This window comes from Budorcas taxicolor, chromosome 3 (assembly GCF_023091745.1).
Source record: "Budorcas taxicolor isolate Tak-1 chromosome 3, Takin1.1, whole genome shotgun sequence".
NCBI classification, from domain to species: Eukaryota; Metazoa; Chordata; class Mammalia; order Artiodactyla; family Bovidae; genus Budorcas; species Budorcas taxicolor.
The window spans coordinates 58,645,165-58,670,875 of record NC_068912.1 but is presented as its reverse complement, the minus strand read 5'-3'; the positions used below and the strand labels follow the sequence as shown (position 1 = coordinate 58,670,875).

Below are 25,711 nucleotides of genomic sequence, written 5' to 3'. Positions count from 1 at the left end.
TCTATTCTCAAATAGAGAAATGTTGTCTATTAAAGTTAGTCTAAACACACAAAGAGAGTGAAAACACTAAATCTCAAACTTCTGAAATTTGAAAATACTGAAAAGTACATGATCAACATTGAATATGATCAACACTTACTTTAGCTCTCTAAAAATATGCTTTTTATTCTAGAAAATTCTATTTACAAAGTATGTTTATGTTGCATTTTATAAAACATGTATCAATATTAGTAAGTCACTGTAGCAATTTTATGATTCATATCCTTTTCAATATTTTTTGTCATCATTAAAAAAAAAATAAAAGGCAGTAAACTGTCATTGCCGCAAAACAGCCCGTGATCGTAAGGGAAGAAACATCTCACTAGAGTTTCCTTCTTCTTCTAACTGCAGCTCTGGAGGCAAAGGAGGAGCCCCAGGGTCCCCAGGTCTCGGAAGTGTAGTTGAAGAGAAGGTGGGATTTTCAGTTCTGCCTACTTCTAGAACAGGCAAATTCAGAGAAGAATCGGTAGAAAAAAAGGGGGCCGTGCTGGATTCTCCTTCTGGGTGATACATGATGGTGGATGCTCTCAGTTTCTCAGAGAAATTACTCTCATCCGAATTTGATCTAGAAAGGTTATTCGTGGCTCCATCAGGAAAAGGCTCACAGCTGCTACATTTCAGTCCTACAATATAATTATTCAGAGGTAAATAAGAAGTAACTAGGAAATGTGAATCCACACCCATCTTGGAACTTTTTAAAGATTATACAAATTTAAACAGGAGTTTATAAATTGTCATAATCCATTTCACATTTTATCTGCTCTTGACAATCATGAAGTATACTGCTTTTTACATTTTTGAGACAAGTGAATAATCTCAAGGAAGCTACATGACATGCTAAAATTCACATTTAATTTCTGTACTTATACTTAACCATTGAAGGACCTGAAAAAATAAAGTAGCTCCTAAAATTATTCATAGAATAAGAAACAGCTTTTATAACTAAAAAATATTTTTAGGCATTCTAATATACACACACACACACACACACACACACACACACACCACTACCCAATAAAAACAAAATTAAAACTGGATATATCCTAAAATTCTACAAATTAAGTACTTTCAATTCCTGAATCATGGAGTATTAGAAGTGGAAGGGATTCTGGTGGGCATCTGGGATAGCCTCTCACTATGAGAGACACTATGAGAAGACTGAGGCCCAGAACACTGAAGTCATGCCCAACATTCCAGGATTACTTCCTGCTAAGGTGACACCTAGAACCCAAGTCTCCTCTTCATATTACACAAAAAATGTTCTGATGCTCAACCTACCATTTTACTTAAAGAGCAGTGGTTGTTCTGAACAAAAAAACTTCTGTCATATCCAAAGGATACAGTCAACAATTAGCCTCATGGTGGAAATAAATACAAATGCATTTATCTTTCTGTTAGGCTTAGCAAATATTCAACCCAACTGTGTACAGGCACAGAAAGTTTCTGAGTTGACAGATTTGGTGTAACACCTGCAAAGTCTGTAAAGCACATCTGTATGTCATTTTTTTTTTCCATTAGTTTTTCAACTTCACAATACAGTCAGCATTTCTGTCCCATGGAAGAGAAACTATTTTCTTAAAATACGTTTCACGGGGAAACTTCACGTGTGTTCCAGCCTCAGACTTATAGACTGAGTTCTGTAAGGTAAAGTTAAATTACCTGTTTCTGTTTCCCTAGTGCTTAAAAGAGCTGGAATAGAGCTGTTATCACACTCACATCTATCTTATGTGCTACGTAGAGAGAGACGGGGGAAAAAATGGGGGATTTGGGGGAGAGGGGAATTTAAATTGTGCAGACAATTCTATACAGCATTCCAATCAGTGAGTGTGTGCTCCAGGGCAAGGGTGAAACAGAAGGGGTAAACGTGCTCCTCCCTTAATCAGTATCAGTTTCATACCTCTCTCATCTCACCAGACTGAGTGTGATTCTAGTGTTTAAAGTCACATATAATTTATACAACATGATTCTTATCAACATAGGCCAACTATTTTATTGTATGATCAACTGGTGGAAGAAAAACCACCAGAGTTTATCAAAGGTAAAATTTACCTATACACTGTTCTTCATATTTATGATCTGCATTTTCAGGGGTTACTTTTTAACAGATTAATCTTGCATTCTACTAACTTTAGAAACAAACTCCTGTGTTTCTAGGAAATACTGCAATTTCATTATGGTTGTTTTCTATAAATATAGGGTTGCTGCTGCTGCTAAGTCACTTCAGTTGTGTCTGACTCTGTGTGACCTCATAGACGGCAGCCCATCAGGCTTCCCCATCCCTGGGATTCTCCAGGCAAGAACACTGGAGTGGGTTGCCACTGCATTCTCCAAAATGTAGTGTTAATGAACAGAAATACAGAACACTGAGCGATACTTCACTTTTCCAATGTAATGAAATCAAATAAGGTTAAAAAGATACAAATCAAATGTAATGCTGAAGCTTGAACTTTTTAAATAAAAGCAAAAATGGTCATTTCTGGGTTTTCTGTTCTATCATTCTACTTACAAAAGCATTGTTACATTTAAATGAACTTTTAGATACCTAAGATATCTTACCTTTCAGATGCTCTAGTTTTATATTCCTAAGTTTCAGCACTTCATCTGTAATCTTCTGTATAAGGAAGTTCTGTGTTTTTTCTCGTCGAATAGATTCAACCAGGGTATCCAGTCCTTTGGGGTTTTCTTGTAAATAGTCTAACAGTTTCCCAGCCCTTTTTCTACTTGATGTTCGGCAAGAAATTTCTTCAGTGTCTTCTCTACTGAGTATTTTTTTTGCTCGTAGATGATCAAAATGTCTCTCAGCTATGATTTTTTCACACAGGTATACACGCAAATTTTCTAAAGCCTGAAAGAAATAAAATATGGCTTAATGTAACACCTAAGTCATACAGGTGACTGATGGTAAGTTAGGAATCTGACTGGTAAGAGAAAACACCCTGAAGTCAGGAAGCTCAGCCCTACTAAAGGCATGCTATTAAGATGAGTGAACAGGGTTTCCCTGGTGGCTCAGTGGTGAAGAGTCTTCCTGCTAATGCAGGAGATACAGGTTCGATCTCTGGTCCGGGAGGATTCCACATTCTGTGGAGCAACTAAGCCCGTGCATCACAACTCTTGAGCCTGTGCTCCAGAGCCTGGGAGCTACAACTACTGAGCCCACGTGCCGCAACTCCAGAGCCCATGCTCCCTAACAAGAGAAGCTACCACAATGAGAAGTCTGTGCACCACAACTAGACAGTAGCCCTCCACTTGGGGCAACATGAAAAAAGCCTGTGCAACAAAGAAGACCCAGCACAAAAAAAAAAGAAAAAAAAATTATATACATTAAAAAAAAAGATGAAGGAGGAAAGAGATAGAAGTTCTCCGACTAGATATTCCTCACTGTTTCCGTCCTGCTCTGATCTCATCTCCACAACTGTAAGCCAAGATCAAACTATTGTGAGGAGGGGGCCAGTCTCTTCTAGCGATCTTGGGTCTGTGGAAATGAGAGGTATGCTGAGGGCCTTCAGAGGTAAAGATGAGAGCAGAGGTTACTGGACATTTTAGTTTCCATTTAGTAAGGAATCTATGATTAGTCAGGACCAGAGAGGATAACTTAGGGAGGTCTCATGGTTTATAACTTTCTCATTATTAATTTTGCATCTTTCTAGAGTAAAACCCCAAAAGAGAGAGAGAAAAAGAAAGAGCCTAAACTAAAGGGGACCATAATGTGTCTGTCTTTGGAGTCAGTTGGCAAGACAATAATCTAACTCAGTCTTGGGAGGTAGAAAGGTATGGGAGGAAAGAAACAGTGGATGTTGGGGAAAAAAAAAAAACTAAAGAAATACAGAAAAAGAAATCACATAAACAGGCCTACACCTGACAAGAGCTTCCCAGGTGGTGCTTGTGGTAGAGAACTCGCCTGACAATGCAGACCCTAGACATGGGTTTGATCCCTGGGTTTGGAGATCCCCTGGAGGAGGGCATGGCAACTCACTCCAGTATTCTTGCCTGGAGAATCCCATGGACAGAGGAGCCTGGAGGGCCACAGTCCATAGGGTCTCAAAGAGTCAGAAAAGACTAAAGCAACTTAGCATGCATGCACACCTGACAAGTGCCTGCTGCTGCTAAGTCGCTTCAGTCGTGGCTGACTCTGTGTGACCCCACAGATGGCAGCCCACTGGACTCCCTCGTCCCCGGGATTCTCCACGCAAGAACACTGGAGTGGGTTGCCATTTCCTTCTCCATGACAAGTGCCTCGTGAGGCTTAATTAGCCAAAAATCGATCTGGGTCTCCATAAATGGTATGAATAATTTGATGTGAGCAGCTGTATTACATAGCTCCTTCATTCACTAGATATGTGATCTTGGTAACTCCACTCCTTTGGACCTCAGTTTCCTCATCTGAGTGTAATGAGATATGTAATACGTAACATGTGTATGATGATGCCAAACATGACTAATTTGATTCGCACTGACAAAGATGAACTAAAGGCAATGGAAAATCTTCAAAATACTCCAGTATATGGTGGCAGAAAAGTAGCTTAGGTGAAGGGGTTCCTAGAGTTCTCAGTCCACTAAATTCTCACATTTATTTATTCACACAAGACACATTTCACATATCTAAATGCCTAATATGCCAAGTGCTGACAGCGGATATGCAAAGATGAACAAGACTTAAATTCTGCATCAAAGGGCACATAATCCAGTTGAAGAATACATTATTAACTCAAGTTAGTAATTATGAGATAATGGAATATGACCCAGAAAAAAAAAAGATATAGGTCAAGTAGTGGAGAAGCAATTTATTCTGCTTCTAGGACCTGGGAAATTTACAGAGGCCACACCTGAGTGAGAGGCATGAAAGGTATGTAGTAGGGGAAATTACATTTCCCTGTAGCCAAAACCTCATCAAAGGCTTATAAATAAGAAGCCATAAGAAAAGTTTTACAGAGGGCTGGGGGAAGCAAAAATTGGGGTCAGAGTGGACTAGACAACTGCTGCCATATCTTACATATATTATGCTGAGTGCATGAATTTCAGCTGACAGGATGAGGAGAGAGAAAAATAGATTTAAAAGATGAACTTCTTGGAAAACCTCATGTGTTTCCCTAAATTTTGCTATGTGATCGAGGCTCTCTCCCTAGATATCCCAATGGTACTTGAAATTCAACATGTCCAAAACCAAATTTATCTTCTCCTATCCTTTTCCTCTGACATTGTAAACTCACTTGGGAGTACCACCATCTATTCAACAAGCTATAAACCTTCAACCCACCCTTGACTTTTCCGTTTCCACCCACCCACCAAATCTTGCTGATATTTATCTTCCTCAGCGCATACATTCAAATCATCACCAAGTCTTATTACTACTATTTTAAAAAATGTCTGGAATTCTCCTGTTCCATCCATCTCCACTACCTGTACCCTGATCCAAATCACCATCATCTCTCACCTCTATAAAGTTCAAGAATCTCCTCATTAGCTGCCTTCTTCTCACTTTTGCTCACCCCAGTCCATACATTAGGCAGAGGAAATTCCTCAATAGGTCTCTATTACACTTGGGAAGAAAATTCCACTTTACTACCATCTATAAAACCCTTTATAATCTGGCCCTAGCCTACCATCCTAACTTCACCTCAAGGCACTCAACAGCTTGCCTGCATTAGATCCTTTGCAAATTCTATTCAGTCTAGAATGTTCTTCCCTAGTTCGGTCATATCCTTCAGGAATCAGTTTAAATATAACCTTCCCTGAACATCCTATCTCAAGTAATTTCTCCTCTTATCCTGTTATTGTCTCAGCACCTGTTCATCTCCTTCACAGTACTTACCTAATTTGAAATTATACATTTGTTTTCAACCCTAAGAACTCACATGTTAAAAGCACGCAAGAACCAGGTACATTTTGTTCAACTCTGTATATCCTACACTTAGCAGAGTGCCAAGTAGATAATGTTTCAGATGAATGTAAAAATTCATCGTTATTTTGTGATTTGCAATCATCATTTTACATGTCTCCTCCTGCCCCAAGAAGTTGAGCTGTTCTCAAACTAGAATTTTGTCTTCGTTTTTAATTTTTAAACTGTTAGAATCAATGGCAGGATCAGCCTCAGAGTAGTGTGTAGTCCATATTTATGAAACAACTAAATTCAAAGATGAGAGAAATAACTAGATGAGGTACACAGGGAGAAGCGATATAGTAAAGAAGTGGTAGCCTGGGAAAAAAAAAAAAAGAAAGAAATGGGAGTTTCCATGTGGATAAGTCCTCTATATCTGCAGATTCTGCACCCTTAGATTCAACCAAAAATGGATCAAAAATATTTGGGGGAAAAAAAAATTTCCAGAAGTTTCAAAAAGCAAAACTTGAATTTGCTACGTGGGTCAACTGTTTACATAGCATTTACATTATACTAGGTATTATAAGTAATCTAGAGATGATTCAGAGTATATGGGCAGATGTATGTACGTGACATGCAAATATTATACCATTTTATAAAAGGGACTTGAGTATCCATGAATTTGGTATCAGCAGTCAATCCCCCATGGATACAGAAGGAGAACTGTACACTAGTCACCAAGACAGAGACTATAGTAGAAACAGCAAGTGGCTTTGGGGGAGGGATTATAAAAAATTCAATTTTAGACAAAGTGAAGAGTCTGAAGGATATAAAAGTGGATTTCCAGTAGATATTTGGAAATAAGCACTTAGAGATGAGAAGGAAGGAAGTCCAAATATGTGAAAATTTCTAAGGTCACAAACCATTTTGAAAATATCATGAACACAATTTCTAAGAAAAAATGTGCACATACTATTTTTCATAGATGTCCTGAAACCTGTTCATGATTCCCCAAGCTTATAACTTTCTGATACAGCTGTAAATTGAAGTCATGGAGATGGAAAGTATCAATGAACAGATGGGAAAAAATTAAGGCCTGGAAGCCTCCCTTCGCATCTGTACAGGTTTTATATGTATAGGTTTTTTATGTACGTTTTATATCTTTTCACTTGAACCTCTCACTACCTGTCTTATTAACTATAAAATGGGAACGACAATTATCTGCCTGAGAGGTTGTTGGGGATATTGTCAACTGTGAGACACAGCAGGCCTAGCTCTTGCAGTTCATGTTTTTACTGGCACACATCTTGAATAACACAACACTCTTTTGTTCTTTAGTAGTTATCAATATCCCAGTCTTAACTAGAATATAAAGCAGGGGTGACTTTTTTTTTTTTGGTATCTTCCCAGGCCTAAGAACAGTACTTTCCATAAAATAAGTGCTCCACAACTATCTGTTGAAGGAGGAAACTAAGGCACACGTCCCAGTCATAACCAGTTTCCTTCTGCTAATTCATTATCAGAATTGCTCACAGTAATTCTGTAATTACTCACTGTAATTATGAGTACAGCATAATAAACCTTACAGGTGAGGGAAAAGCAAACAAACATTTAAAACGCTGTTATTCTGTCTAGTTCACAAAGATGATTTTGTGTAAGTATTGCAGCGGTAAGCCAGAACACAGTTAATGTTCATGTTGTTTTTAATTTGAATATAAAGTATTTTGATGGTTGTCAGAGAAGTTTCATGTGGCAAAACAAGTTACAAAAAGCAAAGGAAAAGAGAAACAGGTCAGACCTCAATAAACTCATTCTCTACGAATAAATACTAAGATCTGTGCACTTCACCATCCAAGCAGAAGACCATAATTTAGCTACTGAGTATCTCCAACGTTTACCTGTACATTAATTCTCGACTTCTTTTATTCTCTCCCCACCCCCACCCCACCCCTTCAATTTAAATACGTGGGTGTTTCCTTAGTAGGGGAATTCCAGGTAGTGCTTTCAGCTGTCGAGCTTCCCCCAACCCCTTTTGCAAAAGTTTCTCGTATTTGCTCCGCTGCTTGGGATGCTTTATCTGGTCCAGCTTTTGCTCCAGGTCGAGCAGCAGCCAAGGCAGTCTGACTCAAGGATGAACTTGAGTCTTCGATCCCTAGCAACGCTGCTCCAAAGCGCATCTGGGGTGAAATCACCAGGGGATGAGTGAAGAGTGGGCAAGAAGCTGACTGTGAAGAAACGCTCCACTGAACAAGGTTTCAAAAACCCAAGCCCTGCTTTTATTGATTTAAAACGTGGATTAACAGGTCAGCTGGGGGCAGGTCACTTCCACCAAGGTTCCTCGCATGCAGGGCTCGTCGCGGTCCTGCGGTTCTCGGACGTTCCGCTTCTCCGACCCCGGGCTCCTCCTCCAATTTCGACTCGGACGAGGACACTGGGTTTCCGCTTTCCTCGCCCGCAGAACTGCAGCCCGCCCCCGCCCGCCCCTAGCCCGCGACGGCACCTGGGCAAGGTTGTGCTACTCACGTCCTTCTTCACTTCAGTCAGGTCCTCCTCGGTGAGGGACGGCGCGGTGGGCTCCATGGCAGAGGCGGGAGATGGCGCTTCTTCCGGGTCCAGGAGCTCCGGCTGCGCCGCCCCGCCCAGGCTGCGGGCTTCGGCCTTCGAATGAAGGGGCAGAAGGGAGGCGGAGAGGGTCGGGAGGGAGAGGGCTGCCCCGTCGAGGACCGACGGACTAGTAAGTCAAACTGTGCCGCTTCCGGCAGAGCCGAGGGCGAATCAGACTTACTCGTCCACAAGCGAGTTCGGAGCCCCGGATCCTTCTCTCTCCCGGAGGCCCAGGAGCAGGCACCGCCCCTCGGGGGGCCACCGGGAGAGCCCGCCCAGTCTCTACAGCAGCCAATCAGAGCCAGCCTGCGGGACACCCTTGTCCCCGCCCCCTGCCGGAGCCTTTCAGGAGTGGCTCCGCCCACAGCCTCCTGAGCGTCAGCGGGTGGCAGCGGGGTGGCCTCCCCGAAGGGAATCGTTTCCGTGGGTTGGGTACGTAGCTGCTCTGCCTGCCTGCGGTCGCCGCCTGCGCAGACAGTTCACAGGTGGAGTCGGGTCTCTGCTTATCTGTACTTTATGGTTCCTCCCTTTTTCCCAGACCCTATCCAACGACTTCTGTTGCTGCTTGCTCCCTCGTTTTAAAACAATTTGGTCAGACACTGACATGCGTGCGTACACATAACATACCCGAGACGCATGTACACAGCCTATCAACAGTATTACATTTATGAAAGAGAACAATCGCCTACAGTCCCAACACTTTAACACTTAATTTAACGTCTGCATTCTTTTGGTCACTTTATTATCAACATGTTTCCTCATTTATTCATCCGTATAATGAACGTTTTTCTACTTCATACCTCTCACAGGGCCTCTGTGAAAATTAAATGATGTGGTATCTGTTAGGCTCTTACAGGTACTGGGCACACAGTACACAGCCAATTTATCAATATCTTACACTACGAAAACATGTATTGAGTCCTTACTAATATGTTCTAGGTATCTTATTTTGTAACCATTCTACCGTTGTACTGGGGAGCCTGATGAACAAATCACTATTCTCAGAATGGTATTCCAGCTACTGACAGAGGTGTATATACCCAGTAAAAATCTGGGTGGATGAAAAGCTCACAACAGAGTCCTGCGCACAAGAGGGTTGTTTGGACAACATGCTAAGTAAACTGGAAATAAAGTAGATGGTACTTGAAGCTAGAGGGTAGGTAAAAATGATAAGAGGACCAAAACCAAATTTTGAACCCCAACAATTAAGGGAAGAGGAAGGAAAGGAATCAGAAAAGAACAACATTGCCAAAGCCACACCAAGCTATATTTGATCACAACACAGCGGTTCTATTTTTAACATTAACATATCACATGTCTTTTTCCATATTGATACACAGTATTTTTTCTGATTGCTTAATCTTCCATCTGCTTGATATAATCCAATTTACTAAACCATTTGTTCTTTCATTTCTCAAACATTTACTGAATATCAGCTATGTGCCAAAGACTGACTGCTCTAGGTGCTGGGGAAACAGCTGTGAACGAAATAGATAACAATTCCTTTCCTCCTGGAGTTTAAATTCTAGCATATGTGTGTTTGGGGCAAGGCAAACAGACATTCAAAAAACATTGTGTAAGTTATTTATTATGTTAGAAGATAATGAATACTAAGAGAAATTGTAAGACAGGGCAATAGGATGAGGGTGTCTGGAGCAGTAAAATTTTAAATCGGCTGGTTAATGAAGACCTTATTGAGAAAGGAAGATTGGAATTACTACTTCATGGAACTGAGGGAATGAGCCATGTAGACACACGGAGAAAGAATACAATGAGAAGAGAAACAGTCAAGGAAGAGGATCCAGTGTGACTGGGGAGGGGATAAAGTCCTTGTGTGCCACTGTAAAAGTTTACTTTGACTTTGCTCTGAGTCATATGGGCATACTCTGAGTCAGACGGGAAGCCACTGGAGGGTTCTGCACAGAGGAGTGATATGATCCGATTTACAATTTGAAAAAGGAACACTTTCACTGTTGCCTTGAGGGGCAGGAAGATGGGAGAGGGGAGACCAGATAGGGAGCTATCACCATCATCTGGCCCGGAAGGTGGTGGCTCTGAATGGGGCTGGTAGTAGCAAAGGTGGTGAGAACATTTTGAAGTGGGGAAGTGATTTCATTTCCTTTTCAAAGAATCACTCTGGTGGCTGAGTAGAGAATAAATTATAGATATATAGGGTGGAAGCAGAGAGATCAGCTGGAAGCTACCAGAGTGATCCCAGCAAAGATGAGAGTGGTGTCACCAGGCTGGGAGCAGTGGTAAGTTCTTCCCCATGGTGACCTCAAGTGAGCGAAGTTGTTCAGTTGTGTCTGACTCTTTGCGACCTCATGGACTGTAGCCTACCAGCCTCCTCCGCCCATGGGATTTTCCAGGCAAGAGTACTGGAGTGGGTTGCCATTTCCTTCTCCAGGGGATCTTCCCAACCCAGGGATTGAACCTGGGTCTCCCACATTGTAGGCAGGCGCTCTTACTGTCTGAGTCCCCAGGGAAGTCCTAATACGTGAACAATACGTGAACCGTGAACTTTCAGATGTTCAAGCTGGTTTTAGAAAAGGCAGAGGAACCAGAGATCAAATTGCCAACATGTGCTGTATCATCGAAAAAGCAAGAGAATTCCAGAAAAACATCTATTTCTGCTTTATTGGCTATGCCAAAGCCTTTGACTGTGTGGATCATAATAAACTGTGGAAAACTCTGAAAGAGATGGGAATACCAGACCACCTGACCTGCCTCTTGAGAAATCTGTATGCAGGTCCTCAAGTTATTCCTAATTTTTCATTGTTATAACAAATTTGTCCCTAAATTTTTTATCCACATATTCCCCAGGCCTTTTTTCTTTTGAATTATCATTTCTTTTGGATAAGTTCTCAGGAGCAGAAGTGCAGAGCCTAGTGACATGACTATTTTCTGTCTTTTCATGCATATTTTCACAGGTTCTCTCCAAGGGATTGATCCATCTGTGTATGGCAATAAACCATAACTGCTCTGCTGATGAAAGAGGGGGCTCAGAACCTATCAAAGCAAAGGGATTTGAATGAGGCTGATTTGCTACATGCATTTTGATAGGGTATTATCATTATGAGGTTGCTGTTCTTTTAAGATTTATTTATTTATTCAGGATTTTTGGCTGTGGGCTTTTTTTTTTTTTAGTGTGTCTTTGCTGCTGCTCACAGGCTTTCTCTAGTTGTGGTGCTCGGGCTCCTTAGTGCAGTGGCTTCTCTTGTTGTGGAGCATGGGCTTCAGTACTTTTGGAATACAGACTTAGTTGCCCTGTGGTATGTGGAATCTTCTGGGACCAGGGATTGAACTCATGTCCCCTGCCTTCACAAGTGGATTCTTAACCACTGAACCACCAGGGAAATCTGAGATTGCTGTTCTTTTGTTCTTTTTTAAACAAAATACTTCAAACACACCAAATTATAAAAAATAGTATTACAAACACCCTACATTCCTTACCAAGATTTAACAAGTAGGATATTTTGCTGCAATTGCTTCTGTTATATTTTTTTATTGCCAAATATTAGTGGCAGACTAATGTTTGATTAGTTGCTGATTCTTGAGCCTTCTGTATGACCCTTACTATGCATCTGACTCTTTCCTTGTTGTTGACTACCATTTCACTTCTGACACCTCCAGCCTTCTTCCTTATTTATTCCTTTTCCATTTATTCAACTAAAATGTTGTCAGAATGGAAGTTATAAAATGAGGATAAGGGGTTGGGTGGGATGAGGAAGCCAAAAGGTTGATATTTTGTTTTTAAGGCCATATCGCAATGTTCCCAAGTCACATAGTCTATGTCAGAGCAGCCACATTTGAATGTCATGTGCCTGGTCACAGAGCTAGTTCACATCAGGCCTTGCAATTCCCATGCCTGCTTGCATTCAAGTGCATCATCCTTTCATAAGCAAATTACTTCCCCTTTCTCTGCTCTATTATAGGAAGAGACATAATGAGGATAGGGCACAGATTAAAGAAAATCATCCTGCCCATTCTCTACTTTGCAATACTTCTACCTTTTCCCCACCCCCTCCATCCTCACCTTGACCTCTAGACTCATCATCTGCCTCTTTCTATGAAACACAAGGCATCTGATAAACGGACTATGAAGGATACAGTTAGGGCATGACAAACAAGACAGTATATCAGAGTGGTTAAAAATGAAGATGTTTGGTGTCTGACGGACTTAGGGTATTCGTTTCTTAGGGCTGCCTTGATAAATTACCGTACATGGGGTATAAAACAACAGAAATGTATTCTCTCGCAGTTAGAGGTTAGAAATATAAAACTGGCAGAACCATCACAGCTCCCTCTGAAGGCCCTGCTGCTGCTGCTGCTGCTGCTGCTAAGTCGCGTCAGTCGTGTCCGACTCTTATCGACCCCATGGACTGCAGCCCACCAGGCTCCTCTGTCCATGGGATTTTCCAGGCAAGAGTGCTGGAGTGGGGTGCCATTGCCTTCTCCGTCTGAAGGCCCTAGGGAAGGTTAACTCTGCACCTCTCCCTAGCGTTTGGCAGCGGCTGTGGCAATCCTTGACCTTTCTTGGCTCTGGCCGCATGACTTCAGTCTCTGCCTCCATCTTGACGTGGCCTTCCCTGTTTTCTACCTATGTCTGCTTCCAAATGTCCTTTTTTTAAAGGACACTAATCATTGGGTTTAGGGCCCACTTTAACCCAGGATGAAATTATCTTAACTTGGTTACATCTGGAAAGACACTTTTCAAATAAGGTCACATTCTGAGTTTCCAATGAACGCTGGAGGAGACGCCATTCAACTCTGTACAGCTGAATTCTAAATTTGCCAGTTATTAGCTCTATGACCTGGGAACAATCAGTAAGCATTCCATAAACATAGCTGTTATAAGAAGGCAGAGGGAGGGAAGAGGAGACCATTTCTCCCTGAAAAGACAACATGAAAAAGATGCATTTAAACTGGGCCGGTGAAGCTTTAACTGCTGTTTAATGATTTATTCCAACATTTCCTGCCAGATACCAGGTGCCGTGAATTCTGTTTCACGGTGACTCGAATTCTATTTCAAGTAATCTGTATTATAAATTTCCTGGAAATCACTGGAGGAGAAAAGTGGCCACTTCTGAGCCAGACACTCCTGGTCTAAATGGCAAGGCGATATGTGGGAGAGTTTAAATGTCTTAGCACAGGGACTTTGGGAAGATTCCAGGTGGTCCTGCCCCCAGGAGTGGCTTGCAGCCTAGGAAGGAAGGACCAGGAGGGTATGCAGTGGGGAGCATGGGCCTGAGCAGATCGTCTGAAGACAGTTACAAGTGCATCCCAAGATGGAGATATTGTCGGGGCTGATGAGGAAATCAGAGAAAAGGGATCATTTGCTCTGCCTTCCCCCTAGAAGACAGGTTGGTTTGGAGGATAAGGACAGGTGTTTGGTACTAGAGGCCTGCATGTTTATGGGATAGGCTGCCTTGGATCTAGTTGAGGGGAGGCAATGTCCTGTAAACCAGCAGGGAGATCTTGAGAAAAGGGCTAGATCTCCTAGGAATACAACTGCCTGGGAAGAACCAATTACTAGCAATTTATTTCATACCCATTCTGAGGCAAGCACACCACTTCTGCTGTTATAATTTTTTTTAATTAATTAATTTTTTTCTTGAAGGATAATTGCTTTACAGAATTTTGTTGTTTTCTGTCAAACTTCAACATGAATCAGCCATAGGTATACACATAGCCCATCCCTTTTGAACGTCCCTCCCACCGCCCTCCCCATCCAACCCCTCTAGGTTGATACAGAGCCCCTGTTTGAGTTTCTTGAGCCATACAGCAAATTCCCATTGGCTCTCTATTTTACATATGACTGCTGTTACAATTTAATCTCTATGACAGTCCTTCCAGGTAGGCTTTATTATCTTCAATTTATAGGTGAGGACTCTGAGGCTTAGAAAATGTTTTTCCCAAGGCCATTCCTCGAACAAGTAGCATAATCAGGATTACAACTCAGCTCTATCTGATAACAAGACCAGTGTTCTCAATTACTAGCTATCAGTTCAGTTCAGTCTCTCAGTCATGTCCGACTCTTTGCAACCCCATGGACTATAGCCTGCCAGGCCTCCCTGTCCGTCACCAACTCTTGGAGTTTATTCAAACTCATGTCCATTGAGTTGGTGATGCCATCCAACCATCTCATCCTTTGTCATCCCCTTCTCCTCCTGCCTTCAGTCTTTCCCAGCATCAGGGTCTTTTCAAATGAGTCAGTTCTTCACATCAAGTGTCCAAAGTATTGGAGTTTCAGCTTTAGCATCAGTCTTTCCAATGAATATTTAGGACTGATTTTCTTTAGGATGGACTGGTTGGATCTCCTTGAAGTCCAAGGAACTCTCAAGAGTCTTCTCCGATACCACACTTCAAAAGCATCAGTTCTGTGATGCTCAGCTTTCTTTATAGTCCAACTCTCACATCCATACATGACCACTGGAAAAACCATAGCTTTGACTAGACAGACCTTTGTTGGCAAAGTTATGTCTCTGCTTTTTAATATGCTGTCTAGGTTGGTCATAACTTTCCTTCCAAGGAGTAAGCATCTTTTAATTTCATGGCTGCAGTCACCATCTGCAGTGATTTTGGAGCCCCCCAAAATAAAGTCACCCACTGTTTCCTCATCTATTTGCCATGAAATGATGGGACCAGATGCCATGATTTGTTTTCTGAATGTTGAGCTTTAAGCCAACTTTTTCACTCTCCTCTTTCACTTTCATCAAGAGGCTCTTTAGTTCTTCACTTTCTGCAGCCATAAGGGTGGTGTCATGTGCATATCTGAGGTTATTGATATTTCTCCCGGCAATCTTGATTCCATTTTGTGCTTCATCTCACCCAGCGTTTCTCATGATGTACTCTGCATATAAGTTAAATAAGCAGGGTGACAATATACAGCCTTGATGTATTCCTTTCTCTATTTGGAACCAGTCTGTTGTTCCATGTCCAGTTCTAACTGATGCTTCCTGATCTGCATGCAGGTTTCTCAAGAGGCAGGTCAGGTGGTCTGGTATTCCCATCTCTTTTAGAATATCCCACAGTTTATTGGGATCCATACAGTCAAAGGCTTTGGCATAGTCAATAAAGCAGAAATAGATATTTTTCTGAAACTCTCTTGCTTTTTCGATGATCCAGTGGATGTTGGTAATTTGATCTCTGGTTCCTCTGCCTTTTCTAAAACCAGCTTGAACATCTGGAAGTTCACGGTTCATGTACTGCTGAAGCCTAGCTTGGAGAATTTTGAGCATTACTTTACTAGCATATGAGATGGGTGCAATTGTGCGGTAGTTTGAGCATTCTTTGGCATTGCCTTTCTTTGCGACCGGAATGAAAACTGACTTTTTCCAGTCCTGTGGCCACTACTGAGTTTTCCAAATTTGCTAACATATTGAGTGCAGCACTTTCACAGCATCACCTTTTAGGATTTGAAATAGCTCAACTGGAATTCCATCACCTCCACTAGCTTTGTTCATAGTGCTGCTTCCTAAGGCCCACTTGACTTCACATTCCAGGATGTGTGGCTGTAGGTGAGTGATCAAACCATCATGATTATCTGGATCGTGAAGATCATTTTTGTACAGTTCTTATTAGCTATAGACTGAACTAATTGCTTTAGGATATGGTGATTCTGTGGAGCTGTAAGATATTGAAATGTTTCCTGGGGCAAGAGGAGAGATATAGCACATTCAGGTCTGTTCTCTGTTTCTGAGGTAGGAAAAAGAAAAGCCAGGAAACTTATCATGGGATTTTTAAGCTCCCTAAATGCAGAGGAGAACACCCAAAGATCGGCTGGAAGAAAGCTCATAGGTTCTTAATGGGGCCTGAACTGCAGCCTTATAAGAACATCCTGCCATTATGAAGGCCAAGGAGTGCACCCAGTGTTCCAGGCCTAGGGATGTAGCTGATGGATCAGGATTCTGAAAGCCAGCATTAATATAACTAAGGGTGGCCAAAGCTCAGAAATGCAGCAAGAGGACTTCACAGTCTTTGGTGAGCTTCTGCAAATGTACCATCCTCGGGTGAATGAAGAGACGGTAACTAAACAGCTTCATTTGCGTTCAGAGGTTCATAGTTCTGTTGGTACCTCAAGGTATAGAAGGAAACTTGAGAATGAGCATTCCTGGTCCTGCTGAAGGTGCACGAGGCATTGTGTAAATGGTGGCAATGCTGGAGACCAGGCACAGGTCAGTAATATGAGTTGCAGAAGGAGGAAGAAGGTGGTACTCGCAAACTGTGGGTTGGATTCAAATGCACGCAGAATTCTGGGAAGGAACATTAAAGGAGTAGCTGATGTGTGTCTAGAGTGAAGGTTGGGGTGACCACTGAGAGGTAGCATGGCCTCCCTCAAAATCAGTCAGTTCCTCCTGAGCCATGGTTAGAATCAGTGGTTTTTGGTCTGGGATCATGTGGGAGCTAAAGCCCCACTGCAGACCAGTTTTAAAGCCTGAGTAGTGGAAGGACTTTTTTTTCCTCTTCTAATAGTTTCACTAATATGTAATTCACATACTACATAATCCACCTAATGTATAAAGTTCAGAGCTTTTTAGTATAGTCACAGATTTGTGTTACCATCACTCAATCAATTTTAGAATATTTCTTCACTCTTAAAAAGAAATCTATGGTCTTTAGCCTTCTTCCCTACTCCTCCCATCATTCCTAGCCATAGGCATCTATTCACTGATTCTCTGTCTCTATAAATTTGCCTATTCTGGACATTTAATAGGAATGGAATGATATAATATAGGACCTTTTGTATCTGGCTTCTTTCACTTTGTATAACGTTTCCAAGGTTCATCTATGTTGTAGCAGGAATTGGTGGTTCGTTCCTTTTTATGGCTGGATAAATATTCTACTGTATGAATATGCCACATTTTGTTTATGCATTCATAAATTGGTGAATATTTGGACGATTTCCACTTTTTGGCTACTCTGAATAACGCTATTATTTTGAACATTTTTGTACAAGGTATTGTGCGAATGTATGCTTTCATTTCTCCTGGGTATAGATCTAGGAGTGAAATTGCTGGGTTACATGATAACACTATTTTATCTTTTGGAGGAGGAGTGGCAGTTTTGCAAATTTCCTAGTTGATTGTAATGAGACCATTAGACTCCCAGGTGGGATGAGAACCAGTGATGCTGACAGAATGGTGAATCACAGAACGCAGGCTGACAGTTTCAGGGAGACACTTGCAGCTTTAGGGAGACATTTCCTAATTCCTGGGGATCTTGTAGAACACTGATGTTGGTTCATAGGTGGCTTCCCAGCTCTACCCAAGATGTTAGTGATTGCTGCTGACATTCAGGGATGTATGTCTTAGCACCCTGTTCTCAGCTCTGTTCAGTTCTACATTTATACTAATGACTTCAGTGGATGAATATCTGGAGCAGGAGTTTTCAAACTTTTTTCTAACTGTACAACCCTTTCTTCCAATGAAATCTGCTGTAGAAGCTTAAGAGAAAAAAAAACTAAACAGGTAAAAGAGGAGCTCTTCTTGGGGCCACCAGGAGTGAGCAGATGATTAGGGGGCTGTCTAGTGACTTGTAGAAGCCTCCACTCTCACCTGCTCATCCAGGGCTTTGTAGAACATAGTTTGAACACCAGTGATTCAGAAGGTAGTTTTTCATTAAATGTGGGTAACCCAAAACTGAGATCATAAAATACTTTTAATAACAAATCCAGGATCAAGAGGAACTCTTACAGAGATCAATATAAAGGGTAAGCAAAACTAAAACGAATCTTCTCTGAAGTGGATTGTATTGAGAAGTAAAAAGTTTTGTTTCCTGCAGGATATTCAAACATATCCCAGACAACTTTTTTATAAGGGGATTCAAAAACCAGAAGGTGAGGAGGTTGGCCTAAGTGACTTTGACAGTGCTCCCACTCTAAGCTTCTGGAAGACTCTATTCATGCTGGCAGAGTTAGTCGTACCAGGTCTCTGGTAGGCAGGGGAAGGGGCTTGACCTGCAGGATAAAAAGTTGTTGTTTTTCCTTTTTATCTTTCTCTTAATTTTCCTAATCTGGCTCCACTGGGGTTTTGCTTGAAAACAGCTGAGTGTGATAGCAGGGCATATTAGATCTACTGTTTTTATTGTATAATATTTAATATATTATTATTCCATTAGCTTGTAACTTCAATAAAGCCAGCACATTAGTTACTGTTTTCAATGCTGCTCCTGGAACAGTGACTGGCCCATAGTAGGTGCTATGGATCAATGTGTTTCCTCCAAAATTCATATGTTGCAATCCCAACACTCAGTGTGATGGTATTAGGTGGGGCCTTTGGGAGGTGATTAGGTCATGAGGGTGGAGCCCTATGAATGGGATGAGAGCCTTTATAAAACAGATTGCAGAGAGCTCTTGCTTTTTCGGCCAGGGGAAAATATAATGAAGAGTCAACTGTCTGCCACCTGGAAGGGGCTCTCTCCATAGATCTAGACCATGCCAGCACCCTTAGAGATCACAGACTTACAGCTGTGGAAACCATGACAAATAAAACTCTGTTGTTTACAAGCCACCCAGTCTGTGGCACTTTGTTGTATCAGCCCAAATGGACTAAGATGCTAAGTGTACAATAAACACATATTGAATGACTGATGAGATAAAAAGCTATTCAACAGGTATAAAGGTTTGGTTATACAAAATGAATATGTTCTAGAGATCTGCTGTACAACATCAGGCTTATGGTTAACAGTACTGTATTTTACACTAAAACATTTGTTAAGAGGGTAGATTTCATGTTAAGCATTCTTACCACAATAAAGTAAAAAACACAATATTCTGAACATCTTTATATCAGCATACTTTTTCCTTTACACCCCTCAGTTCTGCACCCACCCCTCAGCAGCCACTCTCCCTTCTGTTATACTCCAGGATGCAGCTCAAAGAGACATCAGTGCTCTGTAACTCTTCTCGGCCTTAGTACCTACCACCCACTTGCCTCAACCTACCTCTTTCCCTCCTCCATCCTGACCTCCATCCTTGTACTTTTTGGCTGACACCTCATTCTCTGGGTTTCAGCCTTACTTTCCTTTCGCTTGCATCATTTCTTTACCACTTACTTTTCAAGTTCAGGCAAGTTTCCTAATTGCTCTGTCTCCCAAGTTTCTCATCCACTCAGGAAAAAAAAAAAAGCTTAAATATGTGAAGGGAAGAGAAATAAAGATGGAATGTTGGGAATTACTACCATAAAAAGAGTAAGAAATAGCGACATCTGATCTTAGATTGGTTGAATGCACATAAAGTGCTGTTTCTTGAGAACACTATACAGGCAGTAAATATTAGCATCCTCATTTTATTATTTTGGACATGTGCTATCGTTATTAGCTCATCCTTGGGATCTGATGCTTGTCAGATGATAATCTTGAATCCCCCGGGGCACAGTCTTGTTGATGATGACCTTGAATCCCCTGGGGCACAGTCAGCTTCTCCCAACCACTGTGCTGTCCGGAGGAAACTCAGGCCCAGGGCTACCACCTCAGGTGCTGGTTCCCTCTGAGCTGCACCCACATATTGTTGGCCTATGTTTCAAGCAGAAACAAACCTCGCTATTGCTAAAGACTAGTCATTGATTCTATGTTTCTGATCAGGACATTGGCAGGCATGTCAAAGTGCTGAATTGAAGATTCAACATCACAGCAGTGCTGCGCTTTGAACTTGAAAATTCCCAGACCCACCACTTGTCTGTCAAACTCCGTTTAGCTCTGTCAGCCACCTGAAATTTCTTAGAATTGCTGCTGTTTATTTCAACTCTGGGTAGCTCCTACAGTAGTGAAAAGCATGTCAAACCTTTCAAAATAGGAAGATCATTTTGCTCTTCTTTCAAGAGAAAAAAATAATTCCATTGTGTTTTTTCTAAGTATGATTCTGTTGACAAACAAACCTGCATCTCTCAGTGTATATATTTTCACAGTAATATAATGCTTTGGTAAGCATATGATCAATTTCAGGTATATTTTAGGAAAATGACAGTGGCAGTTGTATTTTAGGGAGTGACCCCTTGGGCAGCAGGGATTCCCACGTACCGCTAGTGGTAAAGAATCTGCCTGCAATGCAGGGGATACAGGAGACAAGAGTTCGATCCCTGGGTCGGGAGGCTCCCCTGGAGAAGGAAATGGCAGCTTACTCCAGTATTCTTGCCTGGGAAATCCCATGGACTGAGGAGCCTGGTGGGGTTACAGTCCATAGGGTTGCAAAAGAGTCAGACACCACTGAGCGACTGAGTGCACACACCCTCGGGCCCTAGTCTGGGGAGTGGGATAGAGAAACCTTAGACTGAAGCTTGAGAGAAGAGCTGCTTGAAGGCTGAGGCCCTGAGCTCATGAGGAAGGGTGGATCTGAGAGAATTGGTGGACCTTCTCAGACCCAGATGTGGAGCAACACCCCAACTCTATTTTCCATAAGAACCCCGATTGTATTTGGCAGCTGTGATACTTAGGAATTTATTGGCTGCGGTTACATTAGGTGAAAATCACACACCACCACAGTGTCCGGCCTCCAAACCCTCCTTTTTTTTTTTTTCTTGCTGCTCTGAAAGGGTTGTTCTCCATTGTTCTAACTCTGTGATTTACTGAGGTGAATGAGTTATGACATCTCCTCTGTTCTAATGTGAGCTCCAAAGGGCAGAGGTCTTTGTTTTATTCCCGGATGTATTCAAGGTGCTTATACTAGTGCTTGGTTTAGAGTAGATACTGAGTAAACAATTATTGAACTGGAATGAACAAAGAAAAGGCTGTTCAATATATTAAATGCTGTGGAAATTTCAGGTAGAATGATAACACAGAGGAAAGCCCTGGTTTTAGAACAGGAGGTTACTGGGACTCTAGAGTAATTTCAGTAGAATGTGTTGTGGAAGCTAAGGTGAAATGTTGCTATTGTTATCCATAGATTCACTTTTTAGAAAAACATGGTTTGGGGAGGTAAGAAAATAAGGCCACGCGGTTACTCTTCTGGTATATTTTGTTCATTTATTATGTTTGGCACAAAAGTTAAAATATATTGGCCTATATTTGGTGAGGATGATTTGGGGGAAAAATACACCTGGAAATATACTGCTAGTTTCTCAAAGGATTGTTTCATTTGGTTTAGAGAATTGGAGACAAAGTACAAATAAGCAGAAAGGAATGTTTTGTTTTCATTCGATGAATAAACAACAGAAGTTTATTGTTAATCTACGTGGACATTTTAGGGTCAGATTTCTTCTAGGGATATTTTAGTGCTCGCTGACATAAAATTTCTCTCTGGTCTTTGCTCCACCCCCTGACAGAGCTGGGTTACGTGCTGTGTTGTTTGACGTTTTAAGTCATGCTCTGATTCCTAGAAGGAAGCACCTCTTCTAGGGGACTTTATGAACACTGTCAGAGTCGATCTGTAGCTTAACAGTCCATTGTTTTTGTTAGTTGCTCTCAGAGACATATGGAGGATTCTGTGGAGTCATCCTGACTGAGACAGCTGATGGAGACTTAATTCATATGCCACTCATCTGTCATGACTTTACCACCAATGCCTACACAAATTTAAATTTCCTTTTAAATATAGATTTATGGTATCTGTACCTCCGCCCTTAGTTTGGTGGCAGAAAGTATCCTCTGGCCTGTCCGAAGGTTCCCAGAGTCATCTTGTGGGAGAGTAGATAGGTCCCTCATGTTCCTCTGCCCTCGCCCCCTGGTCCCTCAGCCACACTGCTTCTGGTGGCCCTGGGAAATTGCTGCTCCACTGGGCACAGCTATCTCCATGGGTGCTGCTACTGCCAACACCACTTTGACCTCAGGGGAGGGGACACTCTTCTGTCCTCTGATATTCAGGTTCAAAAATGAACAGCCCCTTCTCTGAGGTTGTCACAGCATAGAACACACCTTGCTGGAACTTTCACTATGGGTTTACTCCATGCAAAGATAACAGAAGGAAAGGTAAAAATTGAGAATAACTTAAGAAATATGAGATGTGGCTACCCTTACAGCTTTTTACCCTTAGATGTTCCCCAGAAGCTGACTCAGAGGCACGCATCTGAGTGTAAATAGTTCACTTGGCAGATGATTTGTGTGTAGGAAGTGTTGGTGAAAGTAGAGAAGTCATTCAGGGGAGGGAAGGAAGTCTAGATCGGGTGTATCAGTAAGAAGATTGCTTCTGTGGGCAGCTGGGGCGCCATACCCTAAGGGACCTTTGAAAGATAGTATGGAACTGCCTGGTCAACACTGTAGTCACTAGGTGCACAAAACTGCTGAGCATCTGAAATGTGGCTAATCACGATTGAGATTGACTCTGAATGTGAAAACACCATTGAGTTTCTCACACTTAGTGCAAAAAAAATGTAAAACATCTCATTGATGACTTTTATATTGATTACACTTGGGCAGGATAAATTTTAGATATATGATTTCAACAAAATATATTATTAGAATTAATTTCACCTGTTTACTTTGAAAAGTGTAGCTACTAGGAAATGTAAAATTCTACCTGTCATTTGCATTATATTTCAATTGAACAGTACTGGTGTAGGTCATGCCTTAGAATTCTCCGACCTGAAAATTGAAGAAACTGAATATATTTATCTGCTTGCTCCAAATCATCACTGGCCGAATACTGCCCTGGAGGGTGTGCGTGGGAAGTTAATTCCCTGGGACTTTTGCTGCCACCTGCAGAGCAGTGTCCTTCTGAGCTGGAAAGAGTCCCAGGGAGGTAGTCAGTAAAATGCAGTGGGTGCCAAGGCATTTGGGAGGGCACCAACTGTGCCTGGCACACTCTCTCCTTCCTATCTCCCAAAGCAAAGCCCATCTTAACCAACAAATTATATCTCCCCAAACAGGAGGGCTCCACTCATTTTCATCCTCAGAGGCCAGAGCTGACTCACTCCAGGGAAAAGAAGAAAGTATTTGGTCATTTTTTTCTTCTTCATTCTGCTCTAGGTCAGCTCATCCAAGAAATGATTGATGGGGGAGCTGTCATTATTGCCAGTGAGGTCTGGTATTAAGGTCTTCCAAAGACAAAGAATGCATGGCCTAATATCAGAATGTTTCTCAAGATCTGGGTTCCTCAGCCAACTCTGCAGCAGGACATCTACAGGTAAGCCCCAATTGTGATGGACAAAGCTACTTTTCCTGCTTTGTCCTCTGTGGAAGGTCTACATGTCTGTCCTGCAGCCTTCAAGAAGCATGGGAACAAGAACACACAACTTGACAATAACAAGTCTCATATTCTAGAACAATGCCTGATTCTTTCAGAGTGGGATAATATTTTAAAGAATTATTTCTGTGTTCTCACACCTGTTTCCCTTTTGTCACAACCTTCCCAATTCTGGGCTCTCTGATTTTCTTCACTTGCACCCTGAGGATCTTCCTCCTAGCCTAGAAAACTAAATATGTCATCCAATGCTTTAGGAAGGTTGTCATTCTTAAACCAGAGAATGCATGTGTGTGTGCTCGGTTCCATCCGACTCTTTGTGACCCTATGGACTGTAGCTCACCAGGCTCCTCTGTGCATGAGATTCTCCAGGTGAGAATACTGGAGTGGGTTGCCATGCCCTAAACCAGAAAATAAAGGAGGCAAGTTTGTGGTGTTAAGTTCAGAAGTCACTGGTGCAGGTGTTAAGAAAGAGCCAGATGACTAACTGCGTAATTACAAAGAGAGGTCTATCCCCCAGACTAAAGATTGCACAGACTGGGGGATGGGGAGGGAAGAAGGACTCAAGGAGAGAGAGAGAGTGCTATCTGTGCTCCGCTGGAACATGGCCCATGGCTCGCATCCTAAGGACCTAGATCAGATGTCCTGTTCATCTGGCTTGCAGTCACAGTGGTGATTAATTAGATCTAAAGACAGGTACCTGTGCCCCGAGATTTTGTCCAGCAGCCTAGGACACTTAAAAGTCCTGAGATCAAAGTCTTGGTTACCTAGAAGTCTTCTTGGAGTAGTACCTCGGCAAGTAGTACCATGGGACCAGGTAGAACTGGCCCCAAACCTCTCAGCAAGCCAGGACAATGGTAGACACACACTTGCACTACATTTCTTAGAGTAGGAATATTTATCCAAAGGAAACATCATCTTAGGAACTATGTCTGTCCACAGTTATGGCAACTACTTACATTAATGTGCAGAGCGACTTCTCTTCTTGAAGTCACCGTGTTATTGACTGCATCTCACTCCCCAGAGTATTGAATAGGCTTCCCACAACAGAGGAGGAGTTTGCTCAAAGGTCAATCAATTGAAAAATACGAGGCGTTCAAAAAAACCCAAGGTGTGATCTCACCTGGTGTCATTTTTATCATACACACCTGGTCTAAAGAGCCAGAAAACTTTCTGGATGAGTCAGAAGTAGTCAGTGAGAAAAGCAGAAAGTTGTGTAAGCTGCCTTATAATTACTCATGGAAAGGTGTGTCTTGGGTACATCTAGGATACACTGTCTTCTTTGGTTGAGATGGTTGGATTCAGTGGGTACATTCTAGGAATTGTTTTCTCAGGCTTCAAGATCAAAAAAGAGGTAAGTGGAAATTTGCCCAAAGGACTTTTGTAGCATCTGGCTTCTTTAGGCCAGTTTAGGGCAGTAAACCTTTGTCACTGGCTCTTGATTACTGCTTTAGACCCACTAACATTAGAAACAAGTGTTTAATGCCCTGCTGCTGCTGCTGCTGCTGCTAAGTCGCTTCAGTCGTGTCCGACTCTGTGCGACCCCATAGACGGCAGCCCACCAAGCTCCCCCGTCCCTGGGATTCTCCAGGCAAGAACACTGGAGTGGGTTGCTCTTTCCTTCTCCAATGCATGAAAGTGAAAAGTGAAAGGGAAGTCGCTCAGTCGTGTCCAACTCTTTGTGACCCCATGGACTGGAGCCCACCAGGCTCCTCCGTCCATGGGATTTTCCAGGCAAGAGTACTGGAGTGGGGTGCCATTGCCTTCTCCAGTTTAATGCCCTGGTGACCCAGCAAATGATGGACAAGACAAATGGAAAGTATCTGGACAATTGAAAGGAAATGACAATAAACTGCTCTGCAGATATTTCTGGAGCCTGGACATGTCGTTTGTTGCCTAAGGTAATTTCTGTTAGGGCAATGGTCCCCAACCTTTTTGGCACTGGGGACCAGTTTCGTGGAACACAGTTTTTCCTCGTGGAAAATAGAGAGGAGGGTGGTTTCATGATGATTGAAGCACACTACATTTATTGTGCACTTTATTTCTATCATTATTACATCTCCACCTCCGATCATCAGGTATTAGATCCTGGAGGTTGGGACCCCATCTTAGGGTGATCCCCAGCCACAAACCCCCTCCTC

The 25,711-nt window shown here is 42.2% G+C and overlaps 1 protein-coding gene across 1 annotated transcript; it reads right to left on the bottom strand.

Moving 5' to 3' along the window:
- Positions 1-147: 147 nt before the first annotated feature.
- BCL10 (BCL10 immune signaling adaptor) lies at positions 148-8,675 on the bottom strand. The gene is made up of 3 exons (XM_052637615.1): positions 8,378-8,675; positions 2,596-2,884; positions 148-662 (listed from the first exon to the last, which is right to left on the bottom strand). Exons 1-3 carry the CDS (start codon positions 8,432-8,434, stop codon positions 316-318), a joined length of 693 nt encoding a protein of 230 aa, XP_052493575.1. The 5' UTR covers positions 8,435-8,675; the 3' UTR covers positions 148-315.
- Positions 8,676-25,711: the final 17,036 nt, after the last annotated feature.